At 27.9% G+C, this 19664-nt stretch overlaps 1 protein-coding gene across 2 annotated transcripts in view; it reads right to left on the bottom strand.

The window, feature by feature from the left end:
* Nucleotides 1–12: 12 nt before the first annotated feature.
* LOC106681633 (nephrin) overlaps nucleotides 13–19664 on the bottom strand; it is a gene marked incomplete at its 5' end in the record, with an annotated part of 151099 nt that continues 131447 nt past the window's right edge. The window contains 10 exon segments of one of the 2 annotated variants that reach the window (XM_067052152.1): nucleotides 13–896; nucleotides 7949–8133; nucleotides 8724–8815; nucleotides 9998–10219; nucleotides 10403–10699; nucleotides 10775–11068; nucleotides 12563–12722; nucleotides 13752–13882; nucleotides 15055–15199; nucleotides 17684–17835. In XM_067052152.1, the coding sequence (XP_066908253.1) occupies nucleotides 7984–8133; nucleotides 8724–8815; nucleotides 9998–10219; nucleotides 10403–10699; nucleotides 10775–11068; nucleotides 12563–12722; nucleotides 13752–13882; nucleotides 15055–15199; nucleotides 17684–17835 (1643 nt within the window). 2 annotated transcript variants of the gene reach the window in all.

The raw sequence follows: 19664 nt of genomic DNA, 5'->3' as shown, positions 1-19664 counted from the left end.
AAATTATTTATTTTGTAGATACTAATATAATTTATATTACATAAGAAGGATTATCATACAACTGCCTTCTTGAATTCACAGTTAATTAAGAAATTAGTTCAGTATCTTAAAACAGTAGATGTATATACATTGAATAGGTTTGTTTTTAAGAATATGAGAAAGGGATGGCAGGTTTCAACTAACACATAAAACACTTAACATTAAACATTTATATTTTACAATAGATATTTTTTCTTCCTTTACTTTGATTACAACTTTCTATAATATAATAAATGTTTAAAAATTTTAAAACATATTAAACTTTTATAACTAATGGTTTATATTATTTTTACATTAGGTAACTCCAAGAAAAAAGTGAAAACATGATCTATCTTCTTAATTTAAGATTATAGGCTAAACACTACAAATAAATATGTTATTATAATCACAAAAGATACACACATAAAGAATTTAATATGCCAAATAGTGCTGTACAATAAAAACATTTAAATATTATAGTAGGAATTAGGTAATATCATTCATTACATTGGATATAGAGATTTTATAATAACAATACCAACTAAAGCAGCAATACTAAACTAAAAAAATGCTCTAATAAAATACAACTCATGAATCAATAGTATAATAAAGAACTCAATCATGTTAATGCATCACTAATAACTTCTATAAAATAATCAATAGAACTAAATTAACAATAATAGCATTTATATATAGAACAAAAATAGTTTCAATAAAGCATATAACAGAATAATTTAAAAAAATCATTTTTTTTTTTTAAATTACAACATTTCTGTGATTGTCCATGGTTTTTCTTCCGTCTGTCAAAATCTTGTAGCAGTTATAGTTCCACCACGTCCTGGAATGCAGACTCTATCCAACGTATCACAGATATTGACCTACACAACATGCATGTTATGAATTAGTTTTAGTTTTGTTAAGGGTTCTCTACCTTTTTTAAAGATATGTTGGTTTCAATATTTTTCTTAACTCTATTAAAACTTTATTTTTTATGTTTTAGGTCTTAAATCAAAGCTTAGAATATATTTAGTCTTCTTTACAACTTGGTATTTTTGAAAATTATATCAAGAAGATCTATTGATTGTACATCATCGAGTTATTATTGAGAAAAACAAAAAAACAGCTTAGTAGATTGTCAGTGATACTTTTAATTTTGATTGAGGTTTCTGGGTTTTAAAACACTGATAGATGGGGACTAATAAAAATGGAAACAAAAATATCTTGGGAATATATTCTCAATTTTAGGAGTCCGAGTGTGAATCTTAGGTTTCATTTCAAAACTAAATCATATTATTATTTGAACATGAAAATGAAATGATATCATTTAATATTGGTAATGTACTGTTCACAGCTATAAGTCATTTTAAATAATTATCCCTCTAATCTTGTGTTGTAGAATCATTTCTAGATTTTATTTAAATATTGAATTTCTTTTAAATTCTTTTACTAGGCTGTTACAAAAGTCTTTGAGCATAAAATAAGTTTTAGTTAAATTTCAGTACAAAATCTGTACATTAAAATTATTTTTCAAAATATTGGCCATCATTGCCAGTAAACCATGTTTCTATCTGAAGTATATTTTGGTCTTGATACCAGTTGTAAATTTTCAAGGGGAAAAGCTCCTCAAATATTAATTTGATATCTTAGTTTATGAAATACTGGCCTTTCAAAAAATGTATCATAGACCAGAAAAGACCTAAGTCAGACGGTGTAACGTCAGGACTGTAAGGTGGGTAGGGCAAGATGCTAAAACTCTCCATTTCCGAGAACTTTTCTTTGACTGAATGTGAACACAATGGATACAAACATTATCCTCCTGAATATCAGTTTATTTGGATTGAACAACGTACGATAATGTTCTTTTAAAACACCTTTTTCATAGTCTACGGACTTGCCATCTGGAACCAGCTTAAAGTGCAAAAGACCCTTATAAAAAGCAGCCTAATCTAGGCTCATATTTTTTCCAGTAGTGCCTCAGAAAACCCAAAATTTCAATTTTCCTCTGACATTTTGGTTTATAAAATGGAATGAAAGCCAGAGATGTAAAATAGCCAATAAGTATTAAAATGAAGACTTTAATGTCAGCAATGATTCTGTAATGATGTAAAAAGTAGTTTATTTTGCTATTTTATGTTTTAGTTCAGCCATCTATTAGCAAATTAGCATCGCAAATTTTTATAAGAAAATTTTAAAGATCTATAATCCCATCAAATAAAGATTTCTCATCACCCATATTCAACTGTGAAGATTAATTATTTTAAATTGATACTGAAATAATTGAGAATTATATAAGTCCAAATAAAAAGGGGAAAAGAATTGTTTTGAAATAAAGAAACTGAAAACAACATTTTTAAGAAAAAAGAGGTATTAATTGTTTTAGTAAAATTGTAAGTCATAATATATATTTTGGAGAAAAAAAGTATCTGAAAAATAAATATTCATGAATCATTCTGACTTTGTCATTAAACAATTAGGTTTTCTATATGATGTAGGCTGATTGTAGAATGCTCAATTATGATCACTAGTGATTAATGAGGAATCCATACTGTCCAAAAGTATATATTAAATTATTACGATCACGTAAACAAATAATAAGAAAAAGTTAAAATACCTTCACAAGAGTTAAGGGATTAACTTATAATGGAATTAGTTATTTATAACAGATTATTGCGATCCCGAATAAATTTAATATCATGTTGATTGATAGAACCTAGGAATTGACTGAAAAAATATAGCCATTACTACCATTAAATTAGTTCAGTTTGGGACAAAATAATCAATAAACACAAAACATTCACAGTTAAACTAAGAGAAATGTGCTTGCTGGACAAGTACATAGGAGGGCTATAATTTTATTTTACTTACATTTTGTACTGATTTGAAGTACCTGATTGACGTGCCATTATGTATATGTATATATATTTCAATCAGATAATGAAGAATGTAAAATATTACGAACCAACAAAGTGGGACAAATATGGTTTGTTATTCCTTGAAAAAATTATAGATCTAAATTAAATTATAAACTAATTAACAAAGCACTACTATTTAAAATATTCACTATAATAACAAATCAAGTTTAAAAGATATTGTATGTACATCAAGAAGGATCAGATATAGTAGCTAAATATGAAAGGTTGATTCTACTCAAAATTTTCAACAAAATCAAGTATGGTTGAATTCTCAACAATCATGAAGTTATTTTAAATAATATGCCTTTTTTGGTTTTTCATTTTAAATAAATCACTTCTAAGATTATCAAACCAATATCTAAACAATCCTATAACTCAGAAACTATTAACATCACACAAAATATGACATTGCTAAAAATGACATATTTTAGATAAAGAAAAGTTATTTTATTTTGAGTAATATGTTGGTTAATATTTTATCAGCTTAATGAATTACTTAAATTCAAGAATTTCAATAATTGAACTTTTAACTTTCTTTTATATTACATTTTTTGGAATTTTTATCTACTTTAAATACTTCAAAAATTAAATATTTCTACATGTTTTGTCAGAACGAAATTCCTAAGGCAACAAAATTGTCTAACTGATTAAAACTCAATATTTTATGTTTAAAATTAAGTAATTTCAAGGCAAAAGTCAAGAATTAAATGTTTTTATAATAAATAAACCACTTAAGAAACAAATTTTTTTTGGTCTTGCTCAAAAATTTTTTCGTACTAAAAAAAAAAACCTAGAATATCAATCAAAACCAAAGTGATTCCTTGCATTAAAATTATAGTTCTTTTTATTGAAATTTATTACCAATTTCATAAAATAAATTACCAAATTTAGTTGATAATTTCAGAGTTATTATAAATTGTAAGATTGAAAATAACATAAAGTGAAAAAAAAGTATTTATAGAGTTTAAAAGAAATGGACCAGAGTTTATTTGAACTTTATTTGAAATTGGAACAATGCTCTATGTACACACACATTCAGGGTACCAGATTAAATATGGAACATAAGCAAATATCTCCAAAACCACAAAATATAGATAAAAATGAATAGAACTAAATGTGCAGTATATTGCTCTAGTTGTCTCAAAATCTCGTGCTTTTATTTAGTACAATCTCATCAGTAGTTCAAAATTAATAGAAGCATTTTGGATCGATTGTAAATATCATAATTCACACGGATTGGTTTTTAGCCTTAGGGCTGAGATATTATGACAAAGTTATATACTTTGCTTTAAATATCAACAAAAGGAAAGATCAAAGGATGTTTAATATGGCTTTGATGGGCCGAGATAAAGGTTCACCTTGCCAATCCAGTATTCTGTTAAACAATTCATCCATTTTTCTAGAGTTTTGTTTATGATATAAAGTAAGTTGGTCAGCATATGTATTGGATGTTATTGAATTCATATTATTCATATGGGAACAATTTGCAATGAATTGGTAAGAATGTTTGAAATAAAAGCATAATACGTTTTCCCATTTCTTGTTTCCTGGAAAAATACTGACCCATAATTTGATCATTATATAAATGATACAGGATACTCATTGGTCATCGTTTAATGATGTGGAAGTTTTTTTCTCCCATTTCTAACATAATTTAAAAAATAAAGTCAAAATATTGGATTATTATGAAATCACAACTTTCTTTGTTTATATTACAAAACTTGCAGTTAAAAGCATGAAATCAAAATCAAATTATAATATTCTAAACTAGAGCTATATGTATACATTTTGTCCCATTAATAGTTTATCTATCTTTAGAGGTTTTTTTATGAAATTTGTTGGATTATTTTAAATGTGCTATCCTGGCAAATGGTACAAAAACTATACTTGACACTAGGTCTATTGATGATTTTAATATACTAAATATATATTTTGCGATAACACTAGTACAAGAAACTTAATTTAATATTACTGGCAAAAATGAGAAATTAAAATGCTATAAACCAATTTCTGTGATTTTTATATTGATAAAAAGCTCATGCAAAATTATTAAATATACTGCAGCCCTAATTTAAACTAAAATATCTTAAATCAGTAAAGATTAATATTGCTAATTTTCAATTTTCATGAAATAGATTTCAATCATCATGCAAATTATGCGCATGCCTCATGTTTTTGAAAAAAAAATACCCCAAAAATATATGCAAACATTTAGAAAAAATGAAGATTTTAACCTTTAGCAAGTAATGAGTTTTTACACTTTGTAAAATTCATAAAGCAAAGATTTATTCTTTTGCTCTTAATTTAGAAAATAAAGTATAATAAGAAAGAATTATTTTTAAATTCATAGGACATAGCTTCGCTTTATTGCCATAATATAGGAGAAAACATTTTGAGTTAAACTGTAAAGTTATCAGATACGGTACTGGGATTGGTGATGAGTATCTAAAATGACCAGGAGGATACTAACAGCTGGGCAACATTGATCAAAGATTGTTGTCTATCCCTTTCTCCATTGTATAACTCTCCCCTATTTTCTCTTCCCATCTGGCCAAAGTTAGTCAAAAAATGTTTTTCTGATAAAATTATTAGATTCTTATTTTGGAATCATATTTCAAACATGTTATTATATATGATGGGAGCAAAAACATTAAAGTTTAGCTCATAAGTCTTGCTTTATGTTTCCTATTTTAGATTTGATTACAAACGGAGTTAAGATTGATAACTAACAGGAAATTTTATATTTTTATCTATTTTTTTAAAATGTAATCTAATGATTACAAAATCTAAAATTTTCCCAAACTTTTGACAGAATTTTCCAACTTACCAGAACTCTGGAGAGATTTCCTGTAATTAGCCCTTTTCCTAAAAATAATTTGGAAAACTGAACTCACTAAATATAGTTTATAAGGAATTTTCAGAATAATAATTTTTTGAATAACGTTTTACCACAATGTACACATTTTGAAATAGGTTCTCGAATTTTCCAACTTTTGCCTAATTACTTATTTAGTAAGATTTAATTAGAAAATAGTGAATTGATTATATAAAGGATTATCATAATACTATAAATCTATTAAACATGGTACAATATTAGAATTCTGAATGAATGTATGAAAATAGTCAACTGCTGCCATAAACAGAGTCAATCTATTAAAATATGATTCATATTGCTAGTTTCTAAAAAGGCCTGATAACAAATTGTAGGCTAATAATATTCAATCGAAATAATGAATTATGTAAAAATGTAATCTAACTTAAGTAACATCAAATTTATTAAATTAATAACCACTAAAAAAAAACTAAAGTATTGCTATTTTAGGATATATGAAAAAATCATGTTACTACTCCCAGTATAGGGAAAAAAGAAAAAAATATCGAAATTTATGGGATATTGTGACATTCATACTTTTTATATTGAATCCATGAAATAAAAGTGTTTTTCAACAATTTTTGTAGCTTGATCATATAGTGTTGGTGAATTAATTGATTTCCAGACACAGATTCTGGATTATTAAGTTCAATTACAAGTTAGCAAGTCACTTTTAGTTAAATTTAAACAATTCACTTTGAAATACAATCTTCCTGAATATGATTAGACGTTAGTTTGAACATGAATATTAGACAAGGTTGACAATGATTAGAGATTTTCAACCTTCAGTAAAATAACCAGTGAAAGCTGATCTAAACCATATCCCATCAGCTTTCACTATTGAAGGTTAACCTCCACTCTGCACAGTTAGAGATTGTAACTTCTTACAGGCTCTCCTATGATTAACAGTGATTGCATTCTAGGAAATACTGACATAATCAATTTATTAGGTATTCATGTATTAGACCTACCGAACTCTATTTCTGTTGCAAATTATAACCTGACACCATAATGAGCTGTATTTTTGGGAATTTAGGCCCAACCTCCACTGAATAGAATCCTTTGGAGGTTTTTTTTTATCCCTTTTGAGTGAACATTTTGAGTTGAAGTCAACAACTGTGACCAAATCATTGCGAATTTAGGCCTGAAACTCCACTGAATAGGAGGTTTTGGGGGTTTCTTTATCCCATTTTAGGGAGAGTCTATAGACTACCAAAAACACAGATTTTTAATTTTTCAAATGGTAGAAAATGCCAAGACAGGACAATTGAATTAGTTGTCTTCAGCTGCTGTCTCTGAAACAAAGTGGTTCATGAGACCCAGTTTTCTTTCTATATGATGCACATATACTCTTTCTGCCAACAAAAAACAGAAAAATGAATTAATGTGTCTTTACATTCTTCACAAAAACTGAACAGCCAATCGAGACTACAAGAAATGAATTAAAGCTGCACTATTAGGTTTTGGTGAATAGTCGTCAACCAGAATGGAATTTCCAATACTTCCATGCATGTCATGACATTACCAAAACCCAAGGTCACTTCAAAAATAAAGCAGAATAAACTTTCTCTGATCAATACTAGGATATCTGAATAAATGTAGATTCAACCAAGAGTGGCCATATTATGATAAACTGTAAAGAAGATACTTGAAACAACTAAAGAAAACTGAGCTAATGGACTAAGTACGTTTTCATAACGATATTACATTATAAAAATACTTATAACTTTTATAGCATACCATTCAATTTATATATGCTGTTAAAATAATCTGATCAATAAGTTAAAATTTAAATATTTTAATTAAAAAGTAATACATTTATCATATTTTACTTAACCTCTTTCTTTAAATGCAATGCTAATTAAAAATTTGAAAATATGACATGACATCAAATTTTACTGCTTTTTTTTTCACCATTTTAGAAGAATAAATATTTTTGGATAAATATAGAGAAAGATAATTAATTGTTTTATACAAAGTATGACAAATATTTTTGTATGAAAATCATTTAATTAAGTATACCATTAAATTTCTAATTTATGCTAATATGATTATTTCGTTTGAATCTAAAATTCTAATAAATACAGTTAGCATAAACTAATGTAGACAACATTAAACTAACAAGTTTTTCTATGCATGCTCTCACCTGACACATCATGCATACTAACATATAGGATAAATCTATACCGTAGTATGCTGAGAAATGTGATTAATATGACTTCCTGGCTCAATTTGAGCATACACTGTTGGTTCACCACCAGGAGAAAGTAATTCAGAATATGCATTACAAGTTCCTGCCAAACTAAGTTCTGCATAGGTAACCTCTCCTTTCTAAAAGTACAGATTTAGTTAAAACACTGAAACAAACTTATTATTCATCATAAATAGTTTTATAAAATGCATAAAGAAAATTTGTCCTACATTTTACTTGTACTGTAAAATTTGTTGTTGTGAAATATGTCATTCCAATATGAGTAATTAGTATCATTTAAAATATATTATGTTATTCTCAAATAAATAAAAATTGTTAAGATTCAATTAAAATTATGATATTTAAAAAAACTACAAAAGAAATCATTTTTTTACCATAGGAAATTTAGACACTCTTAGAAAGGTTCCAGCAGAAAAGAACCTGGATATCATTGATTGAGCAACCCAGTAGAAAGTGTCAATAATGTTATAATTTCATTCTGTCTATCCAACATACTCAGCCAACATGGTCATAAGAGTAAACAATAATGATAAAAGTCTACCTTTTTTTAGATTCATGTTGTATACAATTAATTAGGTTTCTTTCCATTTAATTCAAGACTATATTTCATTTTTAATCTTAAAGTGGATTTATTAATAAACTTTATGATAAACTACTATATTTCATATTTCATGATATCAATATAAATAATTGGAAAAATATAGTATACCTTTGGTTTAATAGATGTTTCAATTCTCATTTCACTTGGATAAAGTGTCATATTTGAAGTTTCAACAGATTTTTCATTAGCTCCTTGAAATTCTGAAATTTGTATAATGCCTTAGTTTTTAAATTTAAAGATGCTTCAAAGTAAAAATTATACATCTAAATAAAAAAAAGTATTTTTTTGTTAAAACCATTCACAAACTAAATATAGAATAAAATTCAAATAATGGTGTGAAGGATTAAAATTAATACGAATATTATCGATAAAATAATTATAGTATTGACTAAATAATTTAATTTTGATTATTTTATCCAAAATAAAAACCTTAATTGTGTGGTGAATAAAAAAAAATAAAATAAATAGTATTGCTCTGTTTTAGTGGTCAAGGCAAATTTTAGACTGCTTCATTACCATATACACCGTTACTCCTTAGATAATCTATAAGTAAGTAACTTGAAAACTGTTATCAGTAGCAGACTGCAAATTTAACAAACACATAAGAAACCTTATGTCTATTTAGCCTACCTATATTGATAATCAATTATAATTTGTAAGGCACCATCACATCGATCAAGAATACACTGGGGGTTAGTCTATCTCTTTGACTGAAGCTCATAACTTTAGGCTAATGCAATAATAATTTTCTTTCATATACAAACCTATTGAATAACTTTTTGTTTTGTTTACAATTAAAAAGCTTGTATAGTACAGCGTTATTAATTCTGAGCAACTAAAGGAAATGTAGAGGAGGATGTTCCCAACCAATACCAGAGAATGTATCTACATCATAAAGTGTTTAATTTTGTGATTTTTATGATATAAAGTAACTATCTAACTTTATTGGTTCTAAATACTACTACTAGTATTACTAAATACAGTTTATTTGTCTTTATTAGAAGGAAAATTGTAATAATATAGATAGGGTTTAAATGTACAGTATTTTAAATTAAAAACATAACAAATGTTATTCAATAGAGATGGGTTTCTTCAAACAATAAGGATTTTTTTTATACTGTGACCATAAACTAAATGCCATAATATAGAGTAATACTTGGATGGCTCATTGTTATATAACGTTTTAATATGTGATGTGGAATGGTTATTCTTTCTCATATGTTTACATTGGCTTATTTATATTGAGATAATTCTGTTAGTTTCAATCTATATCATAGAGATTCACGGACTACACCATACTTTCTAATCTTTCATGAATAATAATACATTAGTAATATAGCCATGTATTCACTTCTTAATACAGATCAAAAATGTGTACTCACCTGAATTGAGAGGAATGATATCAGGATTATTTTCTAAGCTTTCTGTGCTATGGCCATGATTATGTTGTTTGAGTTCATTAATTTTGTCATTATCTTGTCTCTTATTCTTTTCTCGGCATTTCAAAGCTATCACAATACATACTGCTATCAAAACAAATGTGGCAACCAAACCCAACAGCATGCCAAGTAATGGGACTAATTGTAACATTACTGGGTTCATAGCTGTAAAAGAAAAATAGGAGATTGGACAGATTTAAATAAAAACTCGTCATTATTATATATTTTCAATTTTAACATTCGATTTTTTTATTTAATGTTGTATTATGTATTCGCAATATGGAAATAATTATCTATAAGTATGTTAGTATATATTTTAAATGTTAAAACATAAACATAAAATTATACCTGTTCTTTTTTGAGGAGATTTCAAGGTATAGGTATGGATTATTACAGAATCACTCTTGCCTTTACTATTTGATGCATAAACATTAACCTCAAATTCTAATCCAGGAGGTAAACCAGCTACGGTTAAAGTGGGAGTTGAAGAAGTTATATTTGCGATCAACATCTTTTTTCTCGACTCAAAAACTTCCATCACAAATTGTTGTGGCAAACCACCATCAAATCCTTCAGAACATTCAACTCCCAACGATATCTCAGTTTGGTTTATTAATGAGCAGTTGAGAAGTGAATCTGGTCGACCTGTAAGACATTCATGCTTAAACATTTTGGTTCTTTTATAGTAATATTTGAAATAAAAGCTATATTTGACTTTACCAGCAGGAATGATGTGGTAAGCACAAGGCTGATGCATGAGACCTAGTTGGTTTTTCGCCCAGCACAGTAGAGTTCCAAAATCATGTTCTGTATTAGGAGTGTAAGTAACAATACTGTGGCTACCTTCAGTTGTATATCTTGTGTTAGAAATTTCAATACTTTCGCCTGTATTGTTAAACCTCCAAATATATTCAATTGGAGATGGGTTTGATTCAATTTCACAGGATATTTTGACCGTTTCACCTTTCCCTACTCCAACAACATTGGCCTGACCAGGACGGCAAACTGGTGAAACTAAAAATGAAAATAAAATCAAAATGGACAACCTCAGTGAATTTTTTTTTTATTTTAAAAAAGTTTTGACATGAAAAATACAAGCAATTCTCGCTCCTCTCCAATCCATAATTTATTTCTTTAGAAAAAAAAGAAAGAAATTTAAACAAGCATGCACCAAAATACTTCCTATATCATTGTGGCTCCCTATAGTTCCTATAGCATATCATTTGGTTCCAACTTCCACCATATGCTCTTGTAGTGATGTATTTTTTGAGACAAATAGTTTTTTCTTAAATATTTTTAAATGAGTTTAATATCTGAAAAGTTCTGTTCTACCGAAAGATGTCTAAAGTCTAAATCCAGTATTTCGTTGTAGAAAAAAGGAGTAATGGTATGATTACTGTAATAGAAATAACAATTATATCTGTTGTAATATTCAACAGACCATTGCATTTTTTTTTTTTTTCAATTTTGGGAATGTTAAACCTTTCCTCAGGTTTGTTTATTTATTTGTTAATCAGAATAAATCACTAATATTTGTAAATGTTATAACAAAAAAATAAAAAGTTGGCCTATGATCTAAAATATGAGCATTTAATAGAACAATTATATATATTCATTTGCATCACATATCTAGATCTAAATTTAAAATTTTCCATCCAAGACTTTACTTTTAAGAAACCTTTTCCAACTGGAGGAGTTCAGAAGTAGGGTAATGTTTATAAATTTGGAAGAACATTGTTGACATTCTAACAAAATCGATACTTTTTGAATATAAAATGCCTTTCTAAAACTTTGTGGAGTCCTTTTGTTGTATAATATAGACTATACTATACAAATATAGTGCGACAGGATCAGAATCTCTCACACCCCCTTCCTTTTTGGCTTTACCACTGATAGTTCAACAAATATAAGTACTTTTTTTTTCTAATCTTTTTCTTTTCTTTTTTACTTTTTTTTTTCAATATGCTAATCTACTTTGTACTAAACAAAAGGAAATGAGAAAAAGAACTCGACCTATATCAAACTAATTTATTTTGGTACAAATGTAATTAATAATGTGATATATATAATGTTTATGAACAAATTCAGAAAAAAAAGAGTTTCCCTGAATTTAGTTATAAATTGATAGGTCCTGATTGTCAAATTGTGCCTAAAACTACAATAATGAGTAAACTGAGCAACATTGTTAACTTAACCAAAAGGACACATGGAGGAGGAAAAGTGAAACTACAGAGGATTGAATATATTAAGAGCACCTTAAAGAAACAGATAGAAATTACCTTTAAAATCATTAAGAAGTTAATAAAAATTGAAGGTTTGTAATTAAAAGAAAAACTTCAGGTTGAGAAATTGGCATTAAAAACTATTTTACATATAATTAAACAAGAAATTGCATTTTTATCTCAAAATATAGAAATACAAAAAACATACTATTAAATTATTAGTATACAATAATAAAAATCAGATTGAGATTTATAAATGTGATTTAAGAAATGATTATATACTTACACTTAACATCTAAATATAGAGGATTGCTTTCTCCATCTCCCTCTTGATTACTTGCCACACAAGTGTAAATACCAGCTCTAGCACGACTTACAGTCTGTAGAACTAAACTTTGATTGGCTAATATTGTACCTCCATTAGGATTGTTGGTGACAGTTTTACCCTTAAAAATAATAAATTACAGTGTATCAATCTTTTATCTACAATGTTTTGATTTCACTTCCAATACTCAGCAGGTATTGGTTTGTCATGCATGAAAAGCCAGAATTTTGTAAATCTTAATGTTTAGGAAATATTAAAGCATAGCCTGCTGGTTTCCAGCAAATTATTTACCATCTGAAAATGGTAATGGCTAATCCCTAGTAAGAGACTTTATTTTCTTTAAAACCTTGGAAAATTTACTACTACTAAAGATGTGAAGGACGCTGTGGAAGAAGACCCTCATAAAAGAGTTGGAGAACTTGTGTCAGATTTTAACACAAGTCAAATGACATTTCTAGACATTTAAAACTTATCAGAAAGGCTAAACTTGATTCCTACACCTCCTTAGTCTCACACGAGAATAGAAACTTCATGAAATTTTTGTTTATCTCAAACTAAAGGAGTTTTACTATGAAGTCCTATTACACTCTCCGTATTTTCCTGATCCCTACAGACTACTACTTTTTTCGGAGCTTGGACAACTTTATGCGAGAAAAGTGATTCAAAGATGAAAAATGCGTTTTCTGATTTTACTTCAACATGTGATTTAGACCTTTTTAAATATGGAATAGAAGACTTGGTTTAGTCCTCAGCAAAATTGTGATGAAAATGATCTATTTCGAAAAAAAACAGATTTGATTGTTTTGTTAATTTTTTATTTGCTTCCTTTTTCTAAAGATGGACAGTTTATGCATGACAACCCAACATAATTTAGAATATTTTGAAATAATGAAAATAATGGTAAGTGACTTGTTTAACCTTTATGAATACCTCTATGAAATAAATTCAGAGATATAAATAGTTAATATTGAATGAATTATACATTCTCTATGAACTTTTAGATATGAAATTTTATCTGTTATATACATTAATCAATCAATCAACCAATAGTGGTTTTAATTGCCTTTAAATAAAACTAATTGTAAGATATTTTTGGTTTTATAGAATAGTTTATAATGACAATAGGAAAAAAACTAAATGTTCAACTTACATTGTGGCGCCAACTCACACGATACACCCATGGATTAGACTTAATATTGCACTCAAAATAAACATCAACTCCTTCTCTTATCCAACTGCCATTGAGGTTACTACCAAGTTCTAAAGTTACAATGGGCACATCTAAATAAAAAGATAGGGTTAATTTCAAAACATGAACATAATTTCAGTAAACTAAAATATCATGTTTCACCAATTCATTAGCTAAAGAAAAAAAATGTTAGCGGAAGAGGGCATTTTCTAATAGCTATTAATGTCATATTGAAAGGGATAGATAATAACTATAGAAACGATAGGTTTACTGTTTATAGTATTTTATATAGACTAAAATCCAAACATTTAATACCAAATTTAGTGATGTGCTTAAGGTATTAAGTAATAAGAGATCAAAAATCTGATAAAATCTATCAACTTCACAATAATTGTCAAATCTTAATGCAATCCAAAGAAAAAAAATGATATAATGTATGATGAGTATTCTTCTAGTGACTAGAGTAAAATTCATGAAATTAAGACTAATATGATCTATTAATAAAACATTTATTAATATTTAAAGTATAATTTTATTTGGAAAATGAAATTTACAACATTCAATAACTTGTGTTTCAAAATCTCCTAGGTACTTTGTTACTAAAAAAAATTTCTTTACAGAAAAGATAATGGATCAATGTTTTTGGGTTGTACTCCATATTCAGGATTACAATTACATGCTCCCAATTCATCATTAGAAAAAGTATATAATACTTCATCATTTTTATATTTAAAAACATATAATTTAACAAATGTTGGAAGGGCTGTTTCAATGTTCCCATTATATTGATGAAATTTACAACAGATAAAAAACCCAAATAATCAGGGAAGTATAAGAACTTTTTTTTTTACTTAATGTGATTTTAAAAAAGTTAAATAATAGATAATCAAATAATTTCATAGATTACATTACTTAAAATATGTTACTTTTTGCCATTTTTAAATAGTTCAAAATAACAATTTGATCAGAGTCAGTGGTATGATTTCTTATTTGGATTCATGTTGGTTTTGGAAACAATGAAAAAAAAAGTCTAGGAATTTAATCATGTATCATACTCATCAATTTCTAAAGCATAATATAATCAATATGATTAATTATGTTTTTATAACTAAATTAAAGATTGCCATTTGATCTTGTACTTCTTAAATGGAAACTATTTATTTCCATAAATTTGTACAGTTAAATTGTGGATAAAAAAACTACATGTAAGTTAAAAATACATAATGATGGATCTATGGCCAAAAGCGATCTAATTGTAACTTACGGTATATATTTAATTTCCACCCATCTTCAATTCCAGATCCTGGTATACGAGAATTCACTGCTCGACAGGACAAAAATTTTCCAGAATCTTCCATGTTCGGTGAAAGGATTAATGTACTAACTGTGCGATTTCCATCAGTGCTAGTCTGAAATAGCAAATTACAGAGAATTAGTATTTTTCACTTAATACTAAAAAAATTAAGAAGATGTGAAGATAATGAATTTAAAAAGAAATGAGTGTATGAAGAGGTTGAGCTGTTTTTTTTTTAATTGGAAAACATAGTTGTTCATTATGCCCAGAAATAAATTCCTAACCTTGTTTAATGTTGAATTTTATTAATTATTACTGATAACAATAATAAGAAAACAAATGTAACTTGAATTTCAGAAGGGTACTCTATGTTATTGTTAAATATTAAAATATATTGAATTTTATTAAATATTAATGACAACAATAATAAGAAAACTAATGTAACTTGGATTTCAGAAGGGAACTTTATATTAATATTAAATATTAAGAATATTTCATAATGTATTTGGAAAAATTAAAATATTTTAGTGAATATGGGAAATTCGGTCAATAATGATGGAAATTTTAGATTTTCTTCTACATCTCAAACAAAAAAAGTGTTGTAGCGACATTGAAAAAGTATAATGAACATATATACATAAGCATGTAAGTAAAATTTTTGTAACATATTAATTTTGTTCAACAGTTTTCTTTCTTTCTTTTTTTTTCTCTTGCTTAGTAATAATGTTTTTTTTTTCTTTGATCCTATATATTTTTTAGTGAACCTTAAGAAAAACTATTATCATTATTGTAAAGTCCTAAGAATCGCAGTTAATGCTCTTTGGTTCATAAGAAATAGCCAATTGCATGGGGAATTACATATGGAGTCAATAGAGGATTACATAAAAAAAACGGTTCATGAAGTTCCATTCCCAGTTGCCGACAGTTAAAGGAACAGTGACCTACAACCTCGGAAACCCAACTTCAACCCGAAGTCTGAAGCCCAAGCTGCTGCAGGACATTCTGTTATAAATTCTATATTTATTAATTCATAGTCACACTACCTCTATTTTACTTATTATTATTATTTTTTTCTTCTCTCGTCCTTTTTTCAAATTAACTTGTTTCTTTTTACCATTAGAGGGCAATTGTTTGTTTTGTTAAGTGTACCAATATCATTATTTTTTGTTTTTAATTTTACTTTTCTCTTTTATTAAGCAACATTATTCTTATCTATTTATTTTATCATTTTTTACCTTTTAATTATAACATTGTATATAGTTAGGGGTGTCTTTTGTATGAGACTATACCCCCTCCCATAATCAATTGTTAAAAAAAATATATATAATGTAACGGTTATATCAAACATGTAATACAATATTTCGATGTTAAAATACTCCACTGAGGGTCATAATTGCCAGTGTTGAAAGGCTTCAGACTAGAGCAATATTCAACTTAGAATAATAAAAAATGGGAAGAAATTTAGAAATTAGGTCCTAGAGGGTTTTTGAGGATATCGATGAAATCAGAAATATTAAATGAGAACAAACCGTGGTTTCACGAAGAATTTCTAAAAGTATGCAAACAAGGAAAAAAGGCAATATTAGGTGCTCTAAATAATCTTGTGTCGACAATATTGCGAAATTTCGAAGCCAGAATCAATAAATATACAAATTAAAAAAAAAAAAATCTTATGAGAAATAGAAACTAACAGAATTGAAAATATCGTAAGAAACATCTAGGCAGTTACTAATTCATTAATAACTCTTTCATTAAGAATTAAAATTAATGGCTGGCTTAAAAGTTTTGAACCCAAAATGAGAAGGACTGCAATAACAATATTCTACCATATATTAAATAAGATTAAAGTATTTTGAGTACGCTAATTAATGACGGTCACTATTCTTTCAAATGCCAGAGTGATGAAGAGATTGAAATAGAAGTTGGAAAATTAGAATAATAGAAATTATTCAAAACCATGTGATATTTTTATTTTATTGGCTAGGAAAAATCTGATCATTATTAAAAGTTAGAAAACACCTGCATTTGATGGTTACATTTTTCTTTTACTTTGAAAGTTAATAGCGGGAGAATAGTGCATTTCCGAAAAAATAATCTATTGAGATTTACTTTTCATTATATTTGTTTACTATACGATGAACAATTTATTTGTTTTTTTGACAGAATGAAGCAAAACTGAATGTATTTCTGGGGGGCAGAGCCAACAAGAGACTTGCAATGGATTGGGCTAGGTTCACGGCAAGGTATGGCTTAGTAGCTTCCAAGTTCCAAGTTGGATCACAGCAATAGACAATTTTGAGTTATTTGTTTTAATTGTAATAGTTATTAATCTTAAATTACACTATGTACATGTAGTTTTATAATAATTATTTAAAGAAAGCATTTGTTCAAAAACTGTTGTTTTTTTTTGTTGACTATGTAAACAATAAAATTTTGAAACGTCGCCTAAATATTGTTGTTATGATTGATGGATCCTCAAGACCCACGAAATAAATTTATATATATATGATAATAAAAATTGAAAATAATATACACACACATGCGCATATTGTTATTTTAATTTAAACAATCATTATGAAGATAATTAAGGATTATTTACTGTTTCTCTCGTGTTTCGAAGTTGTACACTGCCTTTCCACCATGTAATTATTGGTGTCGGCCGAGCTCCAACAACTTCACAAGAAATTTCATAAGTCGTGTCACTGCTGAGGGGCCGATTTTCTCCAAGAAGTTTCACCCAAAGAGCTCGTACTGTAAAGAAGCAAAGAATAAAATGAACAGTTGAATACAAAGTATGGCCTCTCCTTGCATTAATAAGAATTTATAAAATTATTATTTAAAATGAAAAATATAGAGTGCCTTTATATTCACAAAATTTTAAATAAATAGAACATTCCAAATGTGTTTTATTGAGATCAATTGATTATATTTTATAGGGTATTATTATATTATTTAATTATCACATAAGTTCGGAGGACAATGCAAACACATATCTGCTTAGAGGTCATGTGTTCCTGGATCTCTTTCTAATTTTATTTCGAACACCTTTCTTATACAACAGTTCCCCGATAGTTCTTCGTTGATTTATTCTTTCTGTAGGCAAAGCTAGCTAGATAAGCCTATCTTGTTCTAGAGTTTCAATATTCAAAGGCAGGTCCGTAGATTTACGTAAATACTTTTGTACTGACAGCACTTGCAGAACACTTTATCGTTTCATCCAGATTCTAAAACGCCTTTTCTTGACCTGAATGATATACCACTATCTATATAGGATGGCTTGAAAATTCTTCAGGAAAATAATTAGGGTCTATTTCAACAGAGAACTAAGAACGTCTATTAAAAAAAATTAGGAGACACCAAAACACCTGAATGTTAAAGCATCCAATCCGAAGAAATGGGAACTATTGTCAATGATACCAACAACATTAAGGTTTTGCAGGGGTGGCATAAAGAAAAACAAATCTTACATTTATTATAATGTACTTATAAACCTCATTTCAAATTTTTATTACAACCTATTTAACCATCCTAATCACTATCTATGTAATCTCTTCGAAGTAAAAAATCGGTACCTTCTACTACTTTGTAGCACTAGAATCCAAGAAGTGTCCTGGCTTCCTCTAGGAGCAACCGCAGTACATATATTTTCTGTACTACCGGCATCTAGCTTTGGATGTTCAGATATTATCTTGCATTATTGGTCGTAGGAGCCATCTCACTCTGCGACGACTAAAAAGAGGATCAGGCAGAATCCTCTTAGGAGACATTTCTTCAGATATTCTCGCAAAATGTCCTGACCATCTGAGCCTTATAAACTTGATGAAACAGGAGAATCCTGGTCATGATATAAATATAGCTCCTGGTTGCTTCTCCGCCTCAATTCATTGTTTGCAGCAACTTCCGCAATGTGTGCGTTACAGGCGTAGCTTCCATCGCTATGTGGTAGATAAGAGTAATAATGATTAAAGGAAGTTGGTGTAGACTAGTACTCAAGGTTCATTAGCAAAAGCCTATTAGCGGTCAGGCCTTACTTACCTACGGCTAGGAAGGTTAGTTAACTTGCCGGCATAATACTACATCAATTTTACACTTGATCTATATTCAGGATTAGTCTAACTGTTGTTTCACATCAGGAGTATTCATTTACCTTCCAGTCTAGGTCCACCAAATTCTGTTGAAATCTGCGTTTCCGTTGAACCGAAAGGTAGAACTGTGACTGTAGAGCGTCATACTTCAGGAATTGAGCTTAACGCAATCTTTGGTAATTAAGAAAGAAGCTCTACAGTAATACATTTGTGCAAATGTGATAAATAAATTTTAAAAACTAGATTAAAATATTTGACACAGTAACTACTTAATCTAAAAACATTAATTGATTTTGCGATACGTTCACAAGTCTTCTACAGAAGTAAAGAAATCAATATGATATCATGACTAGGCACTTTTTTTTAACTTACATATGATTTTTTTGTAATTACAAAACGAAGTTTTGTTCGCAGTTCAAGGTTTTCGTTTAAACAGTATACACATAACCAAACTGATCTTAGACTTTTTTAAACTGCGATTTCAAAACACAAAAT

The sequence above is a fragment of the Halyomorpha halys genome, unplaced genomic scaffold, assembly GCF_000696795.3.
Source record: "Halyomorpha halys isolate HHAL.00 unplaced genomic scaffold, Hhal_1.1 Scaffold353.1, whole genome shotgun sequence".
NCBI classification, from domain to species: Eukaryota; Metazoa; Arthropoda; class Insecta; order Hemiptera; family Pentatomidae; genus Halyomorpha; species Halyomorpha halys.
The sequence above is the reverse complement of the archived record's forward strand: the minus strand, read 5'-3'. Positions and strand labels throughout refer to the sequence as shown.